This window comes from Pagrus pagrus, assembly GCF_965226575.1.
Source record: "Pagrus pagrus genome assembly, chromosome: 2".
Classification (NCBI taxonomy): domain Eukaryota; kingdom Metazoa; phylum Chordata; class Actinopteri; order Spariformes; family Sparidae; genus Pagrus; species Pagrus pagrus.
Genome location: NC_140186.1, coordinates 16,604,083 through 16,629,609, shown reverse-complemented (window position 1 = coordinate 16,629,609; position 25,527 = coordinate 16,604,083). Strand labels below are relative to the sequence as shown.

The following is a 25,527-nucleotide window of genomic DNA, read 5'->3' as shown; positions in this document are numbered from 1 at the left end:
CCGAGATGGAGCGACAAATAGAAATATGCAGTTTATTGGCCTCAGTTGTCAGCGCACTTGAGGCAATAAATAACATTAAACATTAACATTAAAAGAAATTAATGAAACTCTAAAAAATCCTTAATAAAATGTTTAAATGACTAAATGTTGTCCATTGTCTGTGTTTGTAAGCCAATTTCACCTAGAATAGGTCACATTACTGATTAAATACTGCAGAGCATTTGCAAGAGTTTAAGGTACTTTACGTTCTAAAAGCGATGACTGAGGTCCTGTCTCCTCGGTGTAGCCCCAAGTGGAGGCCACGGTTCCATGGGCATTGGCTCATCTGGCTGTGCCGGCACATCAAAAGGCACTCCATTCACTAATGCAATGTTGTGCAAAACTGAACAGGCCAAAATAATATCGCACACTTTCTCTGGGGTATACAGCAGCGTTCGCCCTGCTGGTCCGAGACAGAGCCACCTGCCCTTCAGCAACCCGAAGCAGTGCTCCACTGTGACCCGTGTGCATGTGTGCGCACTATTGAATCTGCGTTCCTGCTCTGTAGCAGGGTTTGCCAGTGGGGTTATTAGGTATTCTGTTAGAGGATAACCCTTGTCACCAAGAAGAACCATACCAAAATGTTAATCATCTGATACCTTGTTTAGTTTAATGCAATTTATCTAGGGTAGCTACTTACCGAGGAGATGACTTTGGCTGGTTGGTGGAAATGGTCGTACGCACGGTTTTCTGCCGTACGTTCGTTTGATAAATGAGGGCCATTGCCTTTTTTATTTTATTCCTTTTCAAAATCTAGCGCCTACATTGCCCACAATGCAACTTAGCCACTGAGTGACATCACTGGAGACAGTTTATCAGATTAAGCAGCTTCCTCTAGAGCCACAAAAGACTTTAAACTACTTTTCCCTTCACATATGCAGTAGTACTCTCCGAGACCTGTAAACACACTTGAATGCATAAAATTGGTGGAGTTACCCTTTAAGTACAGTACTTGTAACCCCTAAGTGTGAGAGAGACGTCATATCTGTTAGATTTTTTTTTTAAATGTAGTCTTTAAATATGTTAAGATGAATTGTTATGATGCAAGAATGAGGAGAATTAGTCCCAAATGTTTGAGTATTGTGAAAACCACTATAGTGACACCTCACCAGTGTATGCCGGGCTCAGCTGGGGGCAGATGTTGGACTGACGCCACCCACTTTCCGTAGCATCGTGTTTAACCACACAGGTTAGTGTTACAGAGGGTTTAACTGGTTAACAACTATGTTAACGACGGTCTACCTCCACAAGGTTAACGCCCACTGATGGGAAGCGGAAGACGGAGAAGCTCTCTGCTGGTTTCGAGGTCTCTCGCCGTAAACTGGAAGCAATTGAACTCCATTTCGATGGCACATCTGCAGTCATCGTGGACTGCTGCTGGAGGCACGGAGGAAAAAGTCGCTGCCGCAGACATGTAACGCTGGATGGACAGCTGAAGAGACGCGTTGGTTCACATCTTTGACTATGGCGCGCTGATAAGAGGTGAGGCTTTTTATTTGTGACGGAGGCGATGCTGTCCTGGTGATGTTGAAGCTAGCGTGCGGATACGTAGCGCTGAGTTACCTCGCTAGCTAACCGCCATTTGTCGCTGCAAACTTTTAACACAACGTAGATACTAGTTAAAAAATTGTAAACACGATAATGTTACAGCATACACGGTGTCATCTTTGTTATTGTTGTGTAACGGTCGGCGCTAGCGGTTTCTTGTTGACTTAACTGCGCCTGCGTGTGTGCGTGTGACCCGCTTGTCTCCAGGTGCTCCCCGCCGGTGTCTCTGCTGCTGCTGCAGCCGCCATGGAGGTGGGCAGCCTCCCCGTGGAGCTGTGGAGGGTTATCTTGGCCTACCTTCCTCTCCCTGACCTGGGCCGCTGCTGCCAGGTGTGTCGTGCCTGGCGGGAGCTCATCCTCTCTCTAGATAACACCCGCTGGAGGCAGCTCTGCCTCCGCTGCCCCGAGTGCAGGCACCCCAACTGGCCCAGTCAGCCACATCTGGAGCCCCCATCCTGGAGGGAGGCCCTGAAGCAGCACGCCCTGGCCACCCGCACCTGGACTCAAAATGGACCAGAGCTCCAGTCCTCCGCCTGCCTCCTCTTCTTCCGTCGCAGGAAAGACCGCAGGACTTGGCATGTGGGGCCAGGATGTGAGTTTGAGACCCTTCGCGGGGCCCTCGGGGTGGTGGGGCCATATGACCGTGTGGTTCTCCATCCAGGGGTGTATGAGGAGCAGGCTGAGGTGGCGCTGAAGGTGCCCGTGGAGCTGGTTGGGCTGGGGCGACTGGGTGAGGTGGCCCTCCTGGTGTGTATGGAGCAGCAGTGCCCCACTGCCAGGCTGTGTAATCTGGTTTTCATGCCACCCTGGTTCTCCACTGTGGTCTACAAGGTAAAGAACAGCTTGTTGTGATGGTTTCTTTTTCACAGCAGTGTCTCATCAACCTTGTCTGCACCCTCTTAGCAAAATCAGGTGTAATTTAGAGCTGCAGTAAAAAGACACAAAAATAATCAGCAACTATTTTGATAACTGAATAATCGTTAAAGTAATTTTCATGCAGAAATGGCAAAAGATGCTCATTTCAGCCTCTCAAATAGGGAGATTTCCTGCTTTCTCTGTTTTATATCATATTAAACTGAATATCTTTTGATTTTGGACTGACAAAGCAAGACATTTAAAGGTGCTTTTTGTAAAATAGAAATTGCAGCTGACCTATCCTGCCATCCCAAAGTCTCAGTTTTTGACCATAGGAATGAGCCTCAAAATCAACTTTTCTTACAAACAGGTCCTTTTAAAGACATCAATTTGGACTGTGATGGACATTTTTCATTATTTTCTTACTTTTTAGAGACCAAACGATTAATTGATAAATCTAGACAGTAATCGGCTGATTAATCAAAAATAGAATAATCCGTAGTTGCAGCCCCAGTGTTATTCTCCTTGTTACTTTCTTGCTGAATATGTCTGACTCTCCACCTTTCTCTCCTCGTTTGGCTCTAGACGTCCTGGGGTCACGTCCAACTAGATAACTGCAACTTTGAGGGGGCTCAGTTGCAAGTCCGCGGCCCAGGAACCTGCCAGGCTCGCTTCTGCTCCTTCTCACAAGGCAGCTCGGCCCACTTACTGGGTGTTGTCCTCAGTTTATTGGACAGCTGTGACTTCTCAGGAAGTGACACAGCTTCTGTGACAGTTGAAGGTCCCCCCGTCTCAGAAAGGAACTGGGCTTGCAAACACTTGGCTGCCTTGGCCAGGACGTTCCAATCATGTGGTGCATCTGGGAGTAACAGCAGCCCTCCCACAGGCCATGTGGCAGGTTCCACTGGTGGGCATCAACCTCCAGGTGCCAATGTTAAAAAGGAGCATGTGAACATAGAGGACTGGCAGAGGAGGACTGGGGTAGATGCAGTGTGTCAGGGCACAGTGATTGAAGACTGCTGGAGTGACCACAGCGAGGGAGAGGAGGAAGATGGAGGAGGAATTAACACCATAAACCCATGTACATTGGATTACAAAATCCCATGTGATCATCACGGCTTGTCCCATTTGCTCAAGCCCCGGCCAGATGGCTCTCTGCCACCGGCCTCCTCCCCGGATCCCCCATCTGTAACCCCTGAACCCCTCACCTTTCAACAGGAACTAGACCGGGACCCTGAGGCTCAGATGTTGGCAGCATCCACCCATGGCTGTATCCTCAGACGCTGCCTCTTCAGGGAAGGGAAGGGTGGCGTGCATTTGTCTAATTATGGACAAGCTCGGCTGGAGGGCAATGTTTTCCGTGGGCTGAACTATGCTGTCCGCTGCATCCAGAACTCCACAGTAAATAAGATCATGATAACATTTTCCAGACTATTGGAGTGACACTTGAATGTATCTTAGCACATTTAAATGCAATATGTTCAATGGCTTTGGTATCAAGTTAAGTGGCTCAGATCATGAGTAATTAAGGAGATGTTTTCTATTCAGAGTGCTACTTGATCTCCCTCTCCTTCTCCTCTAACCTCCTTAAGATAGTGATGCTGAGAAACGAGGTGTGTGAGTGCCGTGCATCGGGTGTGTTCCTGCGCCTCTCTGCTCAGGGCCTCATCGCAGAAAACGACATCCACTCGAATGGGGAGGCGGGGCTGGACATCCGAAAAGGGGCTAACCCCATCATTGTGGTGATTGCTGATCCCTTGTCTATTGAAGTTTTAAGAGAAAGAAGCAATACACACGTTTGACAAAATAATCTTACAACAAGCTACACCTAATAGCTTTACACAGAGCTTTCAACAGCATCTCAGAGTCAGTTACAAAGAGGTCTCGATGGTACATTGCACCCTTGCCCTTTATATCTTATCAGTGAATTCAGACCTTGTAGACTGTCACATAATTCACAGTGTCCCTTTTCCCCTTGGTATCAGCATCATCCTGAGTGATCCAATCACAAGTGGACAGCTTCAAGTCCAGGTTAGGTGCCTGCCAACAATTAGCAGCTATTTGAAACAGCACAGTATTTCTCCTGAGTTCACGATTTACGCTTAATTTATGACAGAAAACAATATTTTATTGACAGTAAACATGTCAGATTTTACTAATATAGGCAACTTTGTCACCTGGGGGGAAAATCGCCAGGGAAACTTATAAAGTTTTGAGATGTTGAGTGAGTAGAAACTTCATTTGTCCCAGTGATGTATGTGTTCATTTGCACATAGAGCCGGGATGTGTGATCCGATTACGAGTGGTCACTCGAGACGTATATTAATGCCAGGTGTGAACTGACGGACTTAGAGTTGTCCACTTGTGATCGAATCACGCAGGACAGATGGTAATACCAGGTCTGAATTCCCTCAATGATGTGAAGTGCTGTCCATGATAGAAACGGATGCTGAGTGTGAACATGTATAAAAGGCATTAAAAGTGATGTATAGAAGCTCACATTTGATGAAACTCTAACAGCAGTGGTTACATTTCCAAATGAAACTCTTCTTAGTTTTTCTTTTCTACTCAATTTTTACTCTTTGTCTTTCATTCCACAGTGTAACAAAATACACAGCGGTTTGCGTTCAGGGGTTGTTGTCCTTGGCAATGGAAAAGGTTCAATTCGGAGCAACCAGATCTATAACAACAAGGAAGCAGGCGTGTATATACTCTTCAGCGGCAATCCTGTGGTCAGGTAGGTGGGACTCCACACACATCTAACTTGCCTAGGAATGTGTGGTCCCTGCTTCTCCACTTTTATTCATTGTGTTCATACAGAATGCACTGTAGAGGGTTTTTTTAAGTAAGGAAGAAAGAGTATAGCTTTTTGTTTTTTTAATGCATCAAATGAAAGCAATATTGTTGAGCACTCTGTTTCAAACCACTAGTACAATAGGCAATCACAACACACAGTCTGACTCACCATAAAAACACAGATGTTTCCTAATAAGTCAGAACAGTGAACCAGCATCGGAAATACCAGGATCCTGAAACCAAAGCAGCTCAATGGAATGCACCCTTCATTACTTTTATAATTTATACCTGTGGCAGGACACAGTCTACCTTTACAGTCTCTTCTTCTTAATGTGCATGTGTTCCTATGGCTCACTTCTGATCTTTATTAGCAATGTCCAGTTTATTAATGGAGACACTGGCATTCAGTCCTAGAGCGTATAAAAGTATGTTTGCACCGTTCATGCAATGTTCGACACAACAAATTAAAACTTCAACTTCAAATCAAAAACTTGTGTTGTTGTGTGGCTTGGTGACTTGTAGGTTGCAGTTTGTGACATAAATAAGCAAGCCAAGCCCAGTGTTTCTGTGTTGATCACTATATAAAGTCTTGTTCAGTAGTTGCCCCTGTTCCACTTATACTCTCTCCTCTCTTTCTCTCTTAGTGGGAATCACATCTTCCAGGGCCAGGCAGCAGGGATAGCTATAAACGAGAATGGAAGAGGGATGATATCAGGTGTGTAAGTCGGTCTGTCCCACCACATTTTCCACATATCAAATCAGCATGCCATTTTCTTTGACATATACAGTAAATGTATTTTAATTCCAGAGAATGTGATCAGAGAGAACCAGTGGGGAGGTGTGGACATCCGCAGAGGAGGTGACCCCATCTTGAGGAACAACTACATCTGTTATGGCTACTCAGATGGTGTTGTGGTGGGAGAGAGAGGCCGAGGACTTATCGAGGGAAACCACGTCTACTGTATGTAATTTCAAGGCAGTGTCATACATTTATCATATGACAGCACATTTATCTCTAGCTCTTGTCTTTTCCAAACGCGACACAGATGTTTGAGGTCTCCTCTTTCTCCTGTTTCTTCAGGTAACAAAGGCTGTGGTGTGTGGGTTATGTCCTCCAGCCTCCCGCAGCTCCTGGGAAACTACATCACCCATAACTGCATGTACGGGCTGGCCGTGTTCTGCAGAAAGGATCCAGGGAACATAGAGGCCAGGGAGGGGAACTGGCCTGGGCAGGACGGGGGTGGGGACGGAGGCAGTGGGGAAAGGAGGGGGGTAGAAGGGGAAGGGCGAGAAGGGCAGGAGAACTTGAATGAAGAGGGGGAGCTATTCGCGTGGGAGAGTGATCTGGACAGTGAGGATGAGCGCCACTCTGCCCGTCGCTCCATCAGTGTGGCTCTGGTGGAGAACAACTGCATGAACTACAATGGAGGTAATAAATAGACCTGTTGAATAGTGTCGACTAAAGTGACTCGCTTCATGCGTCTGATGACCTCTTCATCTTTCCCACTCCCTTTTCTGCAGCGGTTGGTCTGTACGTGAAGAGCAGTGAGCCCCTGAATGTTTTCTCTAACCTTGTGAACAGTAACCGTGGCACCGGCATTACTGTGCTGCAGAGCAGTCAGCTGACCCGGCTGGTTACAAACTGCATTGTGGACAATGGTCGAGGTGGTGTTACGGTGGAGAAAGACTGCAGAGTGGAGCTTCGTGGTAACGGCATTTATAAAAACGGTGGCCATGGTGTCAGTTTCGGTGGTAACGGGCAGATTGTGGAGAATGATGTGGTTGGAAACTGTGGATACGGGATCCAAGTCTCTGGTAGCGCTGACATCAAGGTGAGATGGACGAGGGAATGAACACAGCGTGACTACTTTTACAACACTGTACATAACTCCTTAATGAGAAATCAACTCATCACTTCATCATTTTTATCTTTAGATACTGCGCAACCGTGTCCAACCAGCGCAGGGCTGTGGCATCGCTGTGCTCGGGCCAGTAAAAGGTGTTGTCCACGACAATCTCTTGTTCCAGGGCCATCCTGGAAACAAAAAAACACTACTACATATGGATCCTGCCAATGAGAGCTGTGCGTTGCGCAACAACAGTGTTCTAAGGCATAATAACAGGTAACTAGGCAACCAAGGGAAAGTGCCACAGATTGAGACCACCAGCAGCTTTACAGTCGTTACTCTCTCTCCCTTTCTTTCTGCTGTTCACACACTCGTAGCAGCTGTAATCTATATATTCATCCTCAGCTTTATGGAGCCTTATTTTAGTGTCTGATCCGGCTGCACCTTTACTGTTTTGGTTCAATCTCATGGCTCCTGCAGCTTTGTTTTCGGCCACAGAAGGCAGCTGTTTTCAGAAAAAAAAACTCTAAAAGCTCACTGTTAACCACCTGCTCGGCACCAAATTAGCTGGTGAAAACGGTGGAGCATTTAGCAGCTAAAGGGCCAAATAATTTCCCTCCAGGGATCAAATTATTATCTGACAACCAAGTAGCCAGAAACACAACTTTAAATGAACTACTATGTCTAAATAAATGTTTGCTAGGTGAAATGTCAGTGTTGTGTTCACAAATTGCCCCAAAAAACAGTTATTGCAGTTGTACTCTTAAATTTGTATGAACATTTCTTATTTACTCTCATTTTTTATCTTTGTATTTTATAGCTGTACACCTGCTCCTCCCTGGGTTTTGGAAAACCCTCCACCTCGTCCACTGGCCAGCTCCCCTTCTGGCCTCTCCTCGTCCCAATATCCTTCCCGACTTGGAATCTCCATGACAACCAGGATCAGCGCCACTGTGGAAAGCGGTTGCCACAGTGGCAGCATGTTCTGCTCCATCCTGTGAATACTGCCGGGCACTTATGAATGAATGGTCAGCATATGTCATGCACGCGGAGCACACTGACTTAAATGATGCCCTCCTCTTGTAGTAAAAAGTGAGAGGCTGCTCTGTATAACCACTAAAGGGGGACATCCACCTTCCAGTGCATTAATGCGGCACGACATTTTGTAAATCTGGAACCAGATTTTGTAAATTTTATGAATGAATTTGTGTAAATGTCAATTAATGAATTGCAGCTGGAGTACAACACATTCAAGTCAAAGAACCATTTCCAGACTGAAGCTTTAACTTAATCTTTAACATGCACATTTCATACACGTGTACAAAACTGCTGTAGACGTGGTGGTTTCGTCAGTTTGCTTCTGAGGCTCACTGGTTAGGAGGTGCACATTTATAAATCCTAGCAGGAGCCAGAGGCTTCAGAGATGCCAGTTTCAAACATGTTACAAAGTAAAGCTGTGCCTTGTTTGACACTTTTAATCAATTAATGATTGTAGCTAGAGGAGGAGTTGTCATAGTGTGAGAGGTGCATATGCAAACAAAAACAAAACTAAAAAGGCCAAACTTAAGCTTCTGCCTGTTGCACAGAGCTGCTTTGTTTCCTGGTGAGTCTGTGTTTTTTGTCCTCCATGTTTTTAAACTGTTCTTTTTGGAGAAATTCAGTGAGGGAGGACAAGTAATCATTCCACCATCAGTCCGCTGCACAGTGACACACAATGCACAGACTCACCTGGTAATAGCCAGTTAAAGAAGGAAAACGATGTTCAGTGTGCAATATGTACCGTCTACAAATGTGCCTATACATTCTGACTGTCTGAGCTAGATGTTTTCTCTCATCTAGAATTTGTTTACAGCTCATTACTCATTGCTTTTTTTGTATCTTGCATAGTAAGCATTAAGGAACAAAGTCATGTACAACTCAAAGTTCAACATTTTATTTGTCTACAAAATGCATTAATAAACAGTCCTCGTTTGTGGCATTTCCAATTCTCTCTGTATCCAATTCTCGTCTTTCCCTATCTTGACCCTCAGTGCATTTTCTTGCGTTTCCGTCTCTCCATGAACTGGTCGTATTTGACCAACGGCAGAACAAGAGAAGCCTGACTGTGTTCGTCTCGCAGTCCGGCCTCGCCAGACTTTGCCCGGGGTGGTCTAATCAGGGTCAGTCCCATTGATTTTGCAACTTCAATTATCCTATAAGAAGACACAAAAACAGTCAGGCAGAGTTCTTCTAACGCAACTCTGACAGGGTTTCATGTGGTGTGATAATTATGTGTACATTTCACACAGACTACATGAACTGAAGTTTCCATATCAAAGCCTTTCCCCCCCTCTTACCTGGCCTCAGTGATTCCCAGGTCACGGTGCAGTAATGTGAGGTTAGCAGTCATGTGACCCAAATGCAGCAGCAGGGCCAGCAAGTACGCCGCTAGCTTTGCACGCATTGATGAAGACACCATGTTCTGGATCCTAAGAGGGACAGGCGAGGTGAACAACACTGTATGCAAGACTGTGATTAGGCTTGATTGAATTAAAGAGGACTGTTGGGCTGTGGCAGGGTATGAGCTCTTTTGAGTGACATTCTAGTGACATAAAAGATAATAAACATTGTCCCTACAGACAATAACTAGATGACAGACGTGCAAAACTTTGATCACTATCATACCTGCCATTGTTGAAAGTCTCCACAGTGAATGTTTTCATCAGTTTGTTCAAAATGATGCGAGGACAGCCTTCCTCCTGTCCAACTGTAAATGTAAACATTACTCATAATTAGTCCAAGCTCCTCAGGCGTGCAGAAGGACACTTTTGAGCGACACGTTTAGGATGAAAGGCAAACAAACATTACTCACACTTGCGGCTGATGCTTTTCTGCCGTGCCAGATTGAGGAGCAGAGAAATGTAAAAGGCACAGCGTGATATTTTATCTCTGGTTTCACCTGCAGTTGGCATGTTCTCCAGGAGCTTCACAACACACAAGCACCTAAAAAACAATGTACAAACAGAATTAGAAGGCAACAAGACAAAATGTAGCTTAATAAAATATCTTAGCAATGTGAGGCCCTTTTACCCTCCATCATTTCTCATCTTCTGCAGCTCCTCAGGGGTGAGAGCTGCCATCTTTGAACCAGCCTGTTCCAACGCCCCAAACTCTACCGGACTCAGGACTGTGGACATCCATTAAGGACCAAGACCTGAACAAACAACCTTAGCTGCAGCTTTCCCCTCCAACTAAATCATCTGTTCCACCATCTACCGTTCCTGCACTGACACACACAACGAAAATGTAGGATACGATCGTCAAACGCGTAGACGTTCTCAGGTCTGTCGGCGTCTGCAGTGCAGGGAGGCAGGTGGAGAGCCAGCTCTGCCTGGGACTCTGTCTCAGCCACTTCCTGTTGTAGAGCTGAGGAAAGAGAGAGGAATAACAAATGAGAAAATCATGATTGTGGCACAAGAATAGACACGTAGACACAGTCAATGTAAACATGTGGCTTACCTTCCAGTCCCTTTTGGTCAATCACAGTGTTGGCAGCCTTAGCCACTGCTTGCTGCAGGGTATCACTCCCCACTTGATTCAGCCTGCGAGAGCTCAGAGCTCTCTTCTGTTTGTTGGTGCCAAACGCCTCAATCAAAGAGTCGACCTGAAGAGGAGACGCAACATAACATTGAGACACCGACACCGAGTTTCTTCTCAACTGAGCTCAGTCTTCTCTGGACAAACGATCTTACCTTGTCTCTGTAGGTCAGAGTAGTGTCCTGAGGTTTTGCACTCTCTGCTGTCTCTCCTGATGAAAGGAAACACTGCAAGTAAATAAGCCACCAGAAATAATCTCAAGCCAAACACAGTTCATTTTCATCTCAAAAGATGAGATGGTTGTTTTGGATAATTGACTGCAACTTGGGGTATGTAGACTCCTTTAAAGTGAGATTCACTATTGCAATAAGTACACGGTGGTGATTGTTTTTCTTTTTACCTGGTATTACAGGTTGCATGTTAAAGAGCTGAGCACTGTGTACCTCCATCTGCATGGTCTGCTTGTTCAGCACTCCCACATAATATCTAAACACACACAAAACATCACAGTTAGTAGTTTGCCACAGTCGCAATGTCTCAAAACATGCTTCATTAACCTACTTGCAAAGGTTGTTGCATTTCAAGGACCCCGTTCCAAAATTATTTCCAACATAGGACAGTCTTTCTGATTCAGCAACCTAGACAGAGAAAAACAAAACGCGGTCATGAAAGCGCTTAAAGTAGAGCAACACAACCACATAATACACACGAGGATGGAAGCAGCCCTTCATCTTCCTCACCAATATCCGTCGGCTCTTTTTCCTGGGGTTATTCTCATCTGTGTTCTTGTACATGCTGAAATCCAGTTTTTCTGCATTTTTGACGCTGCCGTTAGAAAACCGGACTGTGAGAAGAAAGACATAATCAGACACTTGTCAACATTCAGGGGTGGAAAGTGTCTCAGTACATTAACTGAAGTATTGTAGTATACTACAGCATTTACATGATTTTATCGTAAAGGGTTTTACCATTTTTACTTTACACTTCTACTCTAGTATATTGTGCTTTTTACACCATTGTATTGATTTGATCAATTAGATTTAGATTAATAACCACAAATATGATTCGAAAATGTTATTGATGAGGTTAAAATAAGACTAATGATGCCTTGGTGAAATTCACAAGCTATCCATCAGTGTTTATAATGAGAACTTAAGAGACAATAATTCATTATTTCACTATTATTACAGGATATAAGTTACATTATTGTGATCTCAGCCATTTTGCATAAATGCCTGATACAGTTTTGATTGCTGTGAGTATTTCTACGCTGGGGTATTTCTACTTTTAATCAAGTAAAAATACTTGAGTCCTTCTTCCACCACTGTCAACACCTGTGTTTTATACATAAACACAATTAGGATAATACAAGTAAGACATTAAGTTAAATTTATGCAACTAGCAACTAACAAGATAAACCACATTCACGTATAAGGAGTTTTTTTTTCTTATTGTGCTTAACTACTGTCAAATGTAACTTCACACACACACACACATAACGTGAAACTCCCTCAGACAGGCACACAACTAAACAACTAGCCCTGTTGCTAGCACCCACGTGTGCAATACGAATGGCTGTTTAAAATAAAGAAGACGAGCACGAGCCGACATTTACAGGCACGATTACAATTGCAATATTCTTCCAAAACATTCTGACAAACAACAAATGTAAGATAGTCACCGATAACAGCTTTATCGGAGTCTCTCTCCTCTCCACAACACACTAACGAGCAGGAGGCAGCCATAGTTGTTGTCATGAGTTTCCAGGTGAGGCAAGAGGAGTCTCTCCTGCGGACTTCCGGGTTCGTAAAGATTGAAACCATGTATTATATCATATATTTTACGCAATTTGATTTTGATCTTAAACCAATTTGTCATCTTTTTGTTAGTTTGTCGCAGTTTTTTTAAAACATAAAGCTTTTAGCGCTGATCATATAATGAATGCTAGTTTTCATATTAGAAAGTCATTTTTTAATGTATGCCCTGAATGTATCAACAAACACAAATATAATATAGCAGTAAGACACAAACAGACTTTATTCCAAACTATGTCAAATGTATGAATACATTCCAGAAAAAGTATCACAATGGTTAATAAAACAAAAACAAAAAAACAACCCAATGAAGAGTCAACAGAAAACAACAGAAGACGGTAGGAGGGTTATCATCCTGACACTCTGTCATCTTTGGATACGCGGGCTCTGAGGCTGCAGCAGCGACCTCCTGCGGTGAAACGTGTAACTGCAACTCTTCACCTCGTCGAGGTCACGGACATGGAAGTGAAGCACAGCGCCACCCTGTGAGTCTGGTTGGGAAAAACCCGTCTGAGGGTGTTAAATTACTAGAAATCATAACACAGTCATCGCCGGAGCCGGGTCGATATTGGCAGTCAGGACCTGTCTTATTGAGGGTGGTTAGCGTCATCTCCGACTGTGCCTTGGGGCTGACACAGACAGCTCACCGTGTTCGCACATCACTGTTAGCGCTCGCCTCCACAGCTAAAAACCATTCAATACGAGGAAACAGGAGGTAGTGAGCGGACAGCAGGGGACGTGGGGCGTAGCAGCAGGAATGTTGACTAGCTGTAGCTCCGTTTGATGGAAAAGGATCCAGATAACCGGTCCAGACAGGTGACCGAATGCTAACTCACTGCCTCCGTTGTAGCTAACAGGTTGGTAGGTAGCCGGCTAACTTTAGCCTCGTCTGGTTCTGGTCAAGGGCCTGTTTCTGCTCTTGTTACCTGCGCTTTCGGAAAATTCAAGGTAATATTAGTCAATACTTTTTCTCCAGTGTCATCTTCATAACAATAGAATTCTTTGTTTTTGCTAATTTGGCTAATTTCGCCAGCTAACTGGCTAACCTGTGTTAGCCAATCAAGCTAGCTAACTATCCTGCCTATCTGATGTTGTTATAGTGCTGTAGAGCACAGCCCGCTGCTCTGTTATCAATCTGGCATTACTAACCTACATACCTTAACAGATAGACAAGCTAAAGTGCAAATTATTTAACAGCATATTACTTTACAGCAAGAATATCAGCCCTCTGGAAACATTGGTCTTTATGCAAGTTCATTAATAATCTCACTGGAAGTTTTGCAGGACCACAGAATAATGCTTTACTCTCACTACAGTTCATGCCTGTTTTGTCCCTGTGTCCAAATAACATCAGCACTTTCTGATTTTTGAAATATCAGGAAATGGTATAGTCCAGAGTGATGTCTATAGATGGCTTGTTTTGACCTACCATCAATTTCAAAAACTCAATTTAGAAAAACTCTATTTAGATTATTTTATTACTTTATTTGTTTAGCACTTGTTTACAAAAAACTGCCTTACAGAGTGCTTGACAGCAAACACAAAAACAATAAAATATGCAGCAGCGTGTGAATATACAGGCCAAAAGAGAAATAAAACTTAAAACCAAGGATAAACAGGGATAGCTTTACCTTTAACACATGAAGGTGAAAAGAATAACGTTTAAGAGGAAATTCTGGCATTTCTGGTCGACCATTAATTCGATCATCAAACCTGTTGTCACTAGATGTCATGTCAATCGACTAATCACCACCGTCTCCAACCTTCTAACCTTTGCCTGCGTCTGTCACCAGGGCCATGGATTTCCCGGGCCATTTCGAGCAGATATTTCAGCAGCTCAACTACCAGCGTGTCCACGGTCAGCTGTGCGACTGCGTCATCGTGGTGGGCAGCCGACACTTCAAGGCCCATCGCTCGGTGCTGGCGGCCTGCAGCACCCACTTCAGAGCCCTGTTTACTGTTGCAGAGGGAGATGCCAGCATGAACATGATCCAGCTGGACAGCGAGGTTAATATCTTGACAATATTGTGTGAAAGAGGGCAATGATGATGATAATATATTAAAGTTTAAAAACTACTCAATGAACTCCATGTGTACTTGCAGGTGGTGACAGCTGAAGCTTTTGCTGCTCTCGTGGACATGATGTACACCTCCACATTAATGCTGGGCGAGAGCAATGTCATGGACATCCTCCTGGCAGCCTCACATCTGCACCTAAACAATGTTGTCAAGGCCTGCAAACACTACCTGACCACACGCACCCTGCCCATGTCCCCCTCCTCTGACCGACCCATCCATCACCACCCTCAGCAGGAACAGCAGAGGCACCGGCAGCAGCAGCAGCAGCAGGTAGCAGATTTATCAGCAAACCCTGCTCTAGCTGCAAACGCTAACCTCGCAGCAAACGCCGCCACATCAAAGTTGCAGCGCTCCTTCCTCCTGCAGCAGCTGGGGCTCAGCTTGGTGAGCTCTGCTTTAGGCGGGATGGAGGAGGATACCGTTGGAAATGTCGTCGGCAGAGGAGTGGTCGAACAGAGAGCATCCTTCCCGATCAGACGCTTCCACAAACGTAAGCCCTCTCTGGCCATGGGCCTGTCAGAGGAGAGACCCAGGCAGAGGCAGCGTCCCTCCGGCCCTAACATGGGGCTGTTAGGAGAGGGAGGGATGAACGCAGAGCGCGAGGAGGGAGCACTGCTCTCGCCGGACTCCCACAAGATGGGGGATGAATCCAAATTGGATGCCGCGATCACTGGCTTAGTGGGAGTGTCCCAAGATGACCCTCAGATGCCGAGCCAGTCGGATAGTGGGCACTGCGAGGGGGAGGACTTGGGGAGGATGCAGGGTGGGGTGAACAAGGAGGAGGACATGGATGACCAGGACCAGCAGGACAACAGAGTGGGGGTGCAGATCAAATCAGGGACAGAGGAGGAGGAAGCTGAAGAACAGAAGGTAAAGTTGAGTAACTAACTGCATGCAGCAACATTTTTAAATCTTTTTCACTTTTGTGAGGTTTACTTTTTTACTTCTAAATCTACTTTGGCATTTGATGAAACTCCTCCTCTACTTCCCCCGACTTGTAGGTGGTGGTTAAACGAGAGCCGCTAAGTTCGCCCGAGCCAACTGACGAAATCAGCGACGTGACATCGCAGGCTGAAGGCAGCGACCGGGCCGAGCCTGGAGGCGAGGAGGAGAAGGCAGAGCTGAGCCCAGAGAGCAGCGACCGCAGCTTCACCTCCGAACCCCAACCCAGCTCCAACTCTCTGCTGCAGCCCAGCTCGCAGCTCCTCCTCAAGAGCAGCATGGGAGGAGGAGTCGGAGGAGGGTACGGGTGTAATAACGGACTGGGTGGCAAACCTGGTTTCAATATTTCCAGCTTCCTCAGCCCTAAGGATTTCGGAAGCGGCGGGCCAGGGTTAGTTACTGGAGAGGACGACCTCCCCAACACAACTACTGGTGATGCAGTAGCACATCACTTCCTGCTCAGACAGGAAGCTGCTGGGCCATCCGGCTCTGCTTCTTCTTCTCTTCTGCAGTCAGGTCCGCTTGGCGGTGACAGTCGCAACGGATTTGGAGACAACCTCCAGCCTGATTCTCTGTTCCTCCGCCCGCTGCATGATGGTTTAGGGAACCCTCGAGGAAGCGGGGGAGGTGGGAATGCAGGACATGGAGGTGTAGATCCCTTTGATTTGGACTTCCAGCGCTCTAGCCTGGGGTTTCACTCCCTGGGGCGACACTCAAGAGGCGCAGCGACTGCCGCTGCTCTGGGTTACCCAGGTTACAGACGTATTGCCCCTAAAATGGCCGCCGGGATGGGATCAGAGGAAGGAGTAAGTGGCGTACTCCAGGACGCAGCATCTTCCTCCTCAAGTCTGACCAGTCCTCTGCTTCTAAACAAGAGTGGTGGGTATGAGATAAACAGTGGCAGGCCCACCTCGCTCCCCCCTCAGCTGACCCGAGCTTCAGCCGACGTCCTGTCCAAGTGCAAGAAGGCCCTGTCGGAGCATAACGTCCTGGTGGTGGAGGGAGCTCGGAAATACGCCTGCAAAATCTGCTGCAAGACCTTCCTCACCTTGACTGACTGCAAGAAACACATCCGAGTGCACACGGGAGAGAAACCATACGCGTGCCTCAAGTGTGGGAAGCGCTTCAGCCAGTCCTCCCACCTGTACAAGCATTCCAAGACCACCTGCCTGCGCTGGCAGAACAGTAACATGTCCAATGCGCTGCTGTAGGGCCGAGCAGAGCGGGCCGACAGGATGGATACATTAGGAATTAATGAAGGGTTTCATGTCCCTAAAATATTTAGATTTTTTTTGAAAGCTGTCACAGGTGTTCTGTCCAGACTAACCAGTCCTGATCACAGACCAAAGATAGGGATGTTAATGTAACCTTACATTGTCTTTTCCAGGACAAACCCGCAGTATCAAGTCGGTTAAAGTTTTAAGGACACTGTCGAAAGATAGTCGGACAAGCAAAAGTGTCACATTTATCACACCTGTAGCTGTATCGTTAATATTACGAGGACTCACAATCAGTGTCAATACATGCAGCTTGTAGACTCTGCGTAATATTATCTGGGCCAGTTTTGGCTTATAAAGCAGCCACGCAGTTGCCTGTGTCGTGTTTCTAAAAAGAGTCACCTGGGCCTTCTCGTTATTAAGCGAAAATTAGATCTGCTGTTTGTGGTACGCTTCTGATCAGTGTTTGCAGATCAGTGGCAGCTGTGCAGCACCAACATTAAAGGATAAGTTCACCCAAAAAGGAAAAGTCATTATCTACTCACCCCAATTCTGATGGAAAGTCGCAGCAAAACAACGTTGCAGCATTTTCCTAAACAACTGAAACAGATGGGGACTTGATTTAAAATGTTAAAAAAGGCAACTAAAAAATAAAACACAAAATGGCTCTGAACAGCAGCTTGTAATCCAAGTCTCTGGGAGCCCTGAGATCCCAAACTGATTTGAAACTTGGTTTTTTTTCAAGCCAAAAAACAGTATATACACTACAGTTCTGGTAGTTGCTGAGCTAAACGCATTAGCATAACCCCCGCCTACACTGTAAAGATCCAGATCCACTGTTTTGCAGACTACAAAACTTCACCTGACTTTCCATTGCCATGGGGGTGAAAAGATAATGACCCGAATTCCCTTTTTGGGTGAACTTATCCTTTAAGAAATGTAGTGTAAAATAGTGTCCTAATGTGTAGATTTCCATTGAACATTTGTAAAACATGTAGCAGCATCCCACACCTGACCGCAACCTTTCTGTGCGACGGCAGCGTTACGAGCTGTCGACTGACTGATTCAGAGTCAGTTTGGATGCCAGATATGACGCCTGAGAGAACTGTTGATACTCACTCTACTGTGCAAGAAGGTGGATGAAGTCAGATTCACTCCTGTGAGGCGGGTTGACGTCAACCAACAGAAAACATAACAGGAATCTAGTGTTATAGTAGTCTTTTTTTAACCCTGTAGTTGGTACCGTATGCTGTTGTAATATAACCTAAATTATGTTATTTACTAAAGAGAGAAAATTGAGGTGATTAACACGGTCGACTAGGACATGAGCAACCCCCAAAAAACAGTTTGATTCAACGGATGTTAGATGTTTGACCTCAGTCGTTGCCTTTCAGTCCTAAGCACCTTTGAATTACCATCATCGGAAGTGTTGTTGTCGTCTGGCAGCTGGCAAGATGATTCGTTTTGCACCGATTCACACTTCATATGCCAAAAGGAATAAATCTCACTTACATTTAAACCTATAATTTTTTAAATACAATCATCTTCCCCCAATTTGTGCTTTCAAGGCAGAGCTGTGAACATTAGATACATTTCTGTTGTTAAGGGGGGGAAAAATCAGAGCGATGAGCAAGAAAAAGCTTGCACAATCTTCATATTAACAGCAGGAAATAAATCTGCATTCGCTGGGCCTTGCAGTCTCTTTTTGAGAGAACTAATAGTGCATTATAATTCCATTTTAATACCTGGAAAATGCGCTCTAAATGCACCTTATTTTGTGTCATGATGTGCAGAACATGCGATCTGTTGTGGTTTACAATTGTTTCAAATTCGTATCTTGATGATTTCCCTTCCCTGTTTTTCCTTCCTGACTGGGAATGACCACAAAAAGTTTGGCTGTGGCGAACACGTTTACTGACCGTCCACATGCCAGCCAAGTTTCCTTGCTCGCTGGTGCTCTACTGTGTACAGTATGTGTTTATTAAAAGGGCAGAAGTCGCGCTGAGATGCAGAGTCGTAAATATTGCACATTTATGTGGTTGGTTTCCTAATTTTTCCCTTAAAAGAGACAACACTCATGAAAAACAAAATATTTGTATAGGTTTACGACTGTACTTGATATCAGTGCTTTATACGTGTCTCTTTATACATCTGATGTTGCATTCGTTACAAAAGCACTTAGACAAATCATTTTTTTGTAACTAATATGTTTACTGGAATGTTGAACTGTGTGAAAACGTTGCTGTGTAATTATTCAAGGGTTTTTTACACAACCATCACAATTAGTTTGCAAGCTAAGGGTCGTAGCATGTTTGCTGACATCTGTAATACACCATTTCCACAGGTTGTGAAATGCAAATACACATGGGGAAAATTTAAAAAAAATAATTTTATAGGGTCTCATGTCATCTTTTGATTTTACTTTTAGCTGTTTGTTTATGTTTGTGTCTGTATTTTAATGTCTACCTGTAACTTGATAAACGCTGTCATAAAGTTCGACAGTTATGTTTCAGTTGCCGATTTGCGTAAGATTCAAAAAGAGAATCTAAATTTGCAGCTGATAGAAAAATAACATGAAAAGGATTTTTACATCAGCCCGCTCCTGGAGGCCTGACGTCCTGTGGGTGATAAATAAGAGCAGCTTCATTGGTAGACAGTCGGTTGATTGACATCAGTGTTCATGCAGTGTTGTAGAGTTCTGTTTTAGTGAACCAAAATGAAAAAAAAATAACACTTTTAATTACATGTTTGCCTTTCTGTACACTTTATTGCTTGCTGTATTGTGTCGCCTACACTGTCGATGAGAAACACACACACACACACACACACGGTCATTGCTTCCATTCCTAGTTTGCACCTTATTGTACTGTAGAGTCATCACACTGTTAGGCTGTACACAGGTTTATTTGAAGCATACGTTGATGGATAATGTTGACTTTTTACTTCAGAAGAATAATTGCCTTGTAGGATGTTTTCCTGTAAACATAAGCTAACTTGCCCTGTATTTGTTGCCACTAAGGAATCGATAGTAGAGTCGTTAAAGGTGCAATATGTAAGAATTGGTTAGCTGTGGAATTCATGCTAAAAACAAATAAGCAGCATATCACCAGAGTAACCGCTAACTGCTGCTAAATGTAGCTGCCGTTAGCTAGTTAGCTCAGTTAGTAGTGCTGCTAGCAGTCCAGACAGTGAGCACTGGGGGAGCAAGGGAGCTTTGGGCTAGCTGTTAGCATGCTAACCTCAGTAGATATCTCTGCAACACAGTACGTCATCATAACGGCAAAACTGTTCACATTCTGTTGTTAATTTTAGTCAGTGTTTTAACTGAAATTCTTTCATATTGCACGGTTAAAGCTCGGCCACAGTATTTGAAATGATCGCTGATGGTTCAGTCTCAAATCTGTGTCTGTTCCTAGTCACATTCAGCCTCCTGGGACGTTCTCTTTAGAAATAACGGGAAGTAGAGGTGATGGTGCGAAGGAGACATCCTCCAAAATGGCTTCCATGTCTCACACAGTGGCCTGTAAAGGTTTATTATGGTGCTGTCTTCTAAAACTGTTGCATAAACCGTAAATGTGAATCTCTAAAAAAAAAAAAAAATGCACTGACTGTATTACCCCTGTATGATTATGCCAAAATGTTTAAACATATAAAAAAAAAAGGCCTGAATTGATTATGAAAGTCACTGCCTTATGCCCACTAGCTTGAAAAGCTGGGCTTTTGTTGATATGCCAAATCTGAAGTATTTCTGTTGGTTGTTTTCTGTATACCTAACATAGTGTAACCATGAGAGGACTAAATGTTTGTCTCTTTACTGTTGAGGGCGATGACGATTGTATAGTATGTTCAGTTGTTGTATAAACTGAATAAAAAAACAATGAAAGTCAGTTTTGTTGCCGGTGACTGTTGAGTTGTTACGAAATATGAGACACAGCTGCACAGATTGTACAAGACTATGGAAACGTTCAAAGTCCTTGTTTTATTTTGATCTTCTAAAGAATAATTGGGTACATGATGGTCCGGTATGCAGCCAGTCGTCAGAGTGGAACCAGTCTCTTCTTACAGTTTGAGTTCTTTGATCATCGGCTCACCTCGCAGGCCTTGGAGCAGGTTGTTTGCTGCCAGGGCCGACATGGCATTACGGGTAGAATAGGAGGCACTAGCAATATGTGGGAGAATCACTGTTGGAGGAGACAGTTGGTAAGCGGTGAGAACTGAGCATGGTGATAATAAATCCAGGTGAAGTATACTGAAAACAGCTGTTTTTGTGTGTATATATCTGACAGACTCACCGCAGTTTTTGAGGGTAAACAGGGGGTGGCTTGTGGGCAGAGGCTCAGGAACAGTGACATCTAACCCAGCTGCTGCAATCTGCCCAGTGGACAGAGCCTCATACAGGTCCTCCTGGTTCACCACGCCACCTCTGACACGAGACAGACAGACCAGAGTTAATGACCGACAGGAAAAAAAACACAGGCAAAAAGTAGTAAACAAAAGGTACCACTGGCAGTTGGTAATCCAACCTCGACTGCCCTGTAGTTCACGCTGTGTTGTATCTTTCTTTGTTGAGTATTTCACTTCACGGCATTGTGTACAACATGTGTCGGGGTGATTCAGTGTGTGTTTTTTGTGTTTAAGATAAGGGTACCGGCTTGTGTTGATGAAGACGGAGGTGTTTTTCATCTTGGAGAAGAGGTCCTTGTTGCAGATCTCCTTTGTCTCCGGTGTTAAAGCACAGCACACAGCCAGGAAATCTGACTGCTTTGCCAGCTCGTCGAAAGAAACTAGGCCAAGAGACAGTGGCGCTCGTTATCACATTAAAATAAAAGCCTGACTGTCTCCATTGTTGATTGATTATAATAGTATAAAATGCTGGCGTGAGACATCTCAGTGTCCATCAGTCCTTACCGTACTCTGCATTGATGATACTAGCCAGCTCAGGCCTGGGGGCCATGTCTGTGTAGATGAACTTCTTTACTTTGAAAGGTGCCAGACGCTCAGCGATAGCCACACCTTGGAGAAGAAGAAGTTTCAGATTCATAGAAAAGGTAGTTTGGACGATAATGTGCATGGTGTGTGTAGATTTTCAGATGCTGTTTGCTCACCAATCCTCCCCAGGCCCAGGATACCCACAGTGCTGTTGGCCAGCTCGTATCCACACAGCCACAAAGTTCTCCATGTGCCCCAGCCGCCGCTGACACAAGGCAGAGAGAGATGTAGTTAACCTTTGAACAAAAAAGTTTTGAGTGTGTGTGTTTGGGACAGTGTGTGTGGAGCATTACGTCTTGGCTTCATGTGTGGCCTCTACGAGCCTCCTGGAGGTTGTGAGCAGCAGGGCCACGGTCAGCTCAGCCACAGAGTCTGTCAACACATCGGGGGTATAACCCACACGGATACCTCTGGAGGAGAACACACACACAAACATTACACATAATATTTTACATGATTTTATTGCCTTGTCTTATATACACACAAATCAACACTTCTATATGTTTAAAGAAAACTAGGAAGCACCTTTTCTTCAGCTCCTCCAAAGAGAGATGGTCAAAACCCACTGACATGGTACTGAGGACCTTCAGGTTTGGGCCTGTGGGAGCACACGTGCATGTTTAAGAGGGGTTTTCATTGCATTTGTCATTCGACTGACTCAAAGTCTATCCTCAGACCTGCAGCATTCAGCAACTCTGCATCAATCTTCTCTGTCAGCACGCAGAGCAGACCATCAGCACCTTTGACCTTCTGGAGCAGCTCCTTCCTGGGCACGGGGGCATCATCTGAGTCCCACAGCTCAACCTGCACCCTGGGAAATCAGAAACCATGACTGAAGGGCCAAGTCAAACCCATGTTTTTGTCTACTCCCCCCCATGGTGATTGAAAGTTTTGTAATCCACAAAGCATTTCTGGAGCTTCACAGCAAAACAGCGTTGCAGCATTCTCCCAAACAACTGAAGTAGATGGGGACATGTTTTAAAACTTAAAAAACAAACCCCAAAAAAGTCTCCATACAGCTCATGCGGCATAATCCAAGTCTCCAAAAGCCCAGAGATCCCAAACTGATTTATAAAGACGTAATTTACACCCTCGACATGAGGTCAAGCTTGTCCACCCACTTTAGACGGGGAATGCGGTTGTAGTTTAGTGGCTACAGAAGATTTCGACTGTTTTTCATCTCAATTTTGGATCTCAGGGCTTCCATAGATTTGGATTAATCTGTATGAGCTTTTTTTTTGTATGAAACTTCCCCAACTTTTCATTAGCATGGGGGTGAAAAGATAATGACTGAATTTTAATTGTTGGGTGAACTTATCCTTTAATTGTCCACAGAAAAAGCTGAATTTAAAGCGCTGAATCTATGCAGTATTTCAAGCCATATCACATGTACTGCTGGCCTTCTTAAAACATTGTGACTTTGAGGTGCAAGAAAACATTTGTCACAACTCTACTGTGGGGGAATACCCTTTAGGCTACCAGTCTTATCTGACTAACCTCAGGGCAAACATTAGCAGTCCTGTTTACTCAATGTAAATGATGAACTTTGCAAAGCAGACATTATAAATTCAGAAAGTGTCAAATCAGATATACTGTATGATACTAGAACTGATCTTGCAAGATGATTCATTCTTTTAGGACACAATGACTCACTGTCCAGATTCACGCAGGATCTTCAGCCCCTCAGGTGGGATCTGTCGGGTGACATACACCCGTGGCAGGGTTGACATCTCCCTCAGCACGTTGCTCGTAAGACCCCCGGTGATATTCAAAGGAGTAACAGCGATCCGCTGGAGCTGACGCAGTGCCATACGACTGCACCACATTGTCACGGGAGAGTAAATCTGTGGGCAGGCGTCCGAGAGGTGGAAGTGGTACTTTGGAGTAGGTTGTGTGCATGTGCATGGTTTTGGCTCTAGTTCACGGGGGAGGTTCCTGTGTGTGTCTTTGACCAATATGATCAGAGGGAGGGTGTCTCCAAAGTCTGAAGTTGAGGGATACTGTCCCAGAAAACTGAACAGAAGTCAAATCAATGTCTGGCTTTCTCTCTCACACTCTCACCCACATTAACAGCATGCATACAACATGCATACACAAACACAAATTACACAAATGTCATAAAGTCAGCAGCAGACTTGTTTTCCTTACATCATCGCTCAGGATGAGAGTCAGCAGGATGTAAATGTTTCACTCGGCTGTTGACCTTTGTTTCTTTAAACAGTTTGGTATTTTCTGTTCTGTCTCCCTGGTTGGAACTGGTTTTAAGCAAACTGTTCTTACTTTCCCCAATGAAGCTGAGTTTTACACGATGCTATGCTTTGATCTTTCCCCAATTGTTGTTACAGGTCAGTCAAACAGTCGAGCACCGATGTCCAAAACTGGTGTACATACATATACATGCGCACATATTTAAACTTAAAAACACTTTGCAAGGGTCTTGAACACAATGTGATTTTATTTTGTCAAACACTGGTATGCTTGCTCAACATTGAGCTTCATGTACAAAACATTGTGTCACAATAACATCAGAAGATTGATAATCAGACAAATGTTATTGTCTGCAATATCATCACAATAGAAGAGACACTAATTTGCTTGATGACCGACTCTCCTCAGACTGATAAAGACTTTTCCACTTCCTCACAAATGCTGGTTGGAGGAGGTACTGTCACACCTTAAATCCAACTGTCACATCATGATATCCAAGGCTCATGATCAGGAGAGTTTTATAGGATCTGGCAACATTTTCTGTCCAATTTACAAAATTGGACAAACCTCAATAAATGCTATCAATCCGTATATTGTGAGAGGTATTTTACACCTGCACCTTCTTCTATATAGCCTTCTCTCTTTTGTTTTCTTGATATATAACATATAATAATGTCCCTGTATGGGATATTGATGTATAGGACTGATGAGTGAGTTTATGATAATAGTTTCCTTCTAGATTTCTATTTTGAAATTGTAATATTATATATATAGAAGGTTTTTTTTATAGCTCTAGTTTTGTTTATTTAAGAAGGGACAGTGTTGATTGATAAAACACATGGTAATACATGAGTTATGAGGTTGTTTTTCATCTATAGTACCCTGGCCAAGGCGTTAAAAATGTTTCTTTAAATACAACAAAGCAAGGAGGGGGAAAAAACAACAAAAAAACAAAACAAGCAGAGTCAATTTGGGCAGATCCTGTTTATAGATTTGATATTTAAGGTGGAAAAACTTCCAAAATCAGTGAAATGTTATCACAAATGCAGTCCTGAAAAATACTGTCACCCTATTGGACGACCTCGGTCATGTGACTTTTGTAACCCGGAAACACTCCAAGTTTTTAACCAGTCACAGCCATTCATTCGCTACAGCTCGTCGCGCATACTGACAGGTAGCTACGTGAACGTTTGTCTAACATTTACAACGATTCTTTTCACACGTATTGCTAGAATTAGAAAACCTAAAACAGCCCTCTGCTCTGGGGAGTTATTTATTACCTAACGTATGTGTCGTCACTTTCAACGAGTTTGTGACAAGTGTCCTCGCCACCGGCACCAGGCAGCAGAGGCACTCGGTGCTAGCTAGCTGTAGCTGCTAACGTTGTAGCTCTCCTCAGCAGGTTCACAAGCGAACCAGCGGTATTATGGCAGCTTTAACGTTGACAGACACTCACTTTACCTTAGCGTGTGACTGGCTGCTGTACGGTCATCAATATTGCTGGCAGCTACGGTTAGCTGGCGTTAACTGCAAGTTAGCCACATATGTTAGCTAATTGACAACAGGGCGTTGGTTTTAGATCATAACTGACAACCACAATGTTCAATAACTTTGGTG

General features: G+C 44.4%; 4 protein-coding genes across 6 annotated transcripts; 2 read left to right on the top strand and 2 right to left on the bottom strand.

The window, feature by feature from the left end:
• Positions 1-1,166: 1,166 nt before the first annotated feature.
• Positions 1,167-9,073, top strand: fbxo10 (F-box protein 10). Its single transcript, XM_084342795.1, has 11 exons — positions 1,167-1,521; positions 1,795-2,418; positions 3,028-3,843; positions 4,035-4,184; positions 5,043-5,179; positions 5,883-5,953; positions 6,047-6,199; positions 6,320-6,667; positions 6,760-7,070; positions 7,174-7,361; positions 7,906-9,073. Exons 2-11 carry the CDS (start codon positions 1,834-1,836, stop codon positions 8,084-8,086), a joined length of 2,940 nt encoding a protein of 979 aa, XP_084198921.1. The 5' UTR covers positions 1,167-1,521; positions 1,795-1,833; the 3' UTR covers positions 8,087-9,073.
• polr1e (RNA polymerase I subunit E) lies at positions 9,003-12,439 on the bottom strand. The gene is made up of 12 exons (XM_084342798.1): positions 12,343-12,439; positions 11,402-11,505; positions 11,223-11,299; positions 11,062-11,147; positions 10,817-10,872; positions 10,584-10,728; positions 10,380-10,490; positions 10,155-10,251; positions 9,937-10,067; positions 9,750-9,831; positions 9,422-9,553; positions 9,003-9,277 (listed from the first exon to the last, which is right to left on the bottom strand). The coding sequence occupies exons 1-12, from the start codon at positions 12,416-12,418 to the stop codon at positions 9,112-9,114; spliced, it is 1,263 nt and encodes a 420-aa protein (XP_084198924.1). The 5' UTR covers positions 12,419-12,439; the 3' UTR covers positions 9,003-9,111.
• Positions 12,440-12,858: 419 nt separating this feature from the next.
• zbtb5 (zinc finger and BTB domain containing 5) lies at positions 12,859-20,600 on the top strand. 3 transcript variants are annotated; one of them, XM_084377647.1, is made up of 4 exons: positions 12,859-12,960; positions 14,269-14,482; positions 14,579-15,424; positions 15,556-20,600. In XM_084377647.1, exons 1-4 carry the CDS (start codon positions 12,935-12,937, stop codon positions 16,705-16,707), a joined length of 2,238 nt encoding a protein of 745 aa, XP_084233773.1. In that variant the 5' UTR covers positions 12,859-12,934; the 3' UTR covers positions 16,708-20,600. The 3 variants fall into 3 exon arrangements, with proteins under 3 accessions (XP_084233773.1, XP_084233775.1, XP_084233774.1); XM_084377649.1 differs by lacking the exon at positions 12,859-12,960 and adding an exon at positions 12,981-13,291; XM_084377648.1 differs by lacking the exon at positions 12,859-12,960 and adding an exon at positions 12,981-13,423.
• A 73-nt stretch (positions 20,601-20,673) lies between these two features.
• On the bottom strand, positions 20,674-23,565 carry grhprb (glyoxylate reductase/hydroxypyruvate reductase b). Its single transcript, XM_084369944.1, has 9 exons — positions 23,356-23,565; positions 22,380-22,513; positions 22,228-22,300; positions 21,996-22,112; positions 21,819-21,907; positions 21,622-21,726; positions 21,362-21,497; positions 21,006-21,136; positions 20,674-20,894 (listed from the first exon to the last, which is right to left on the bottom strand). The coding sequence occupies exons 1-9, from the start codon at positions 23,526-23,528 to the stop codon at positions 20,773-20,775; spliced, it is 1,080 nt and encodes a 359-aa protein (XP_084226070.1). The 5' UTR covers positions 23,529-23,565; the 3' UTR covers positions 20,674-20,772.
• Between the last annotated feature and the right edge of the window lie 1,962 nt (positions 23,566-25,527).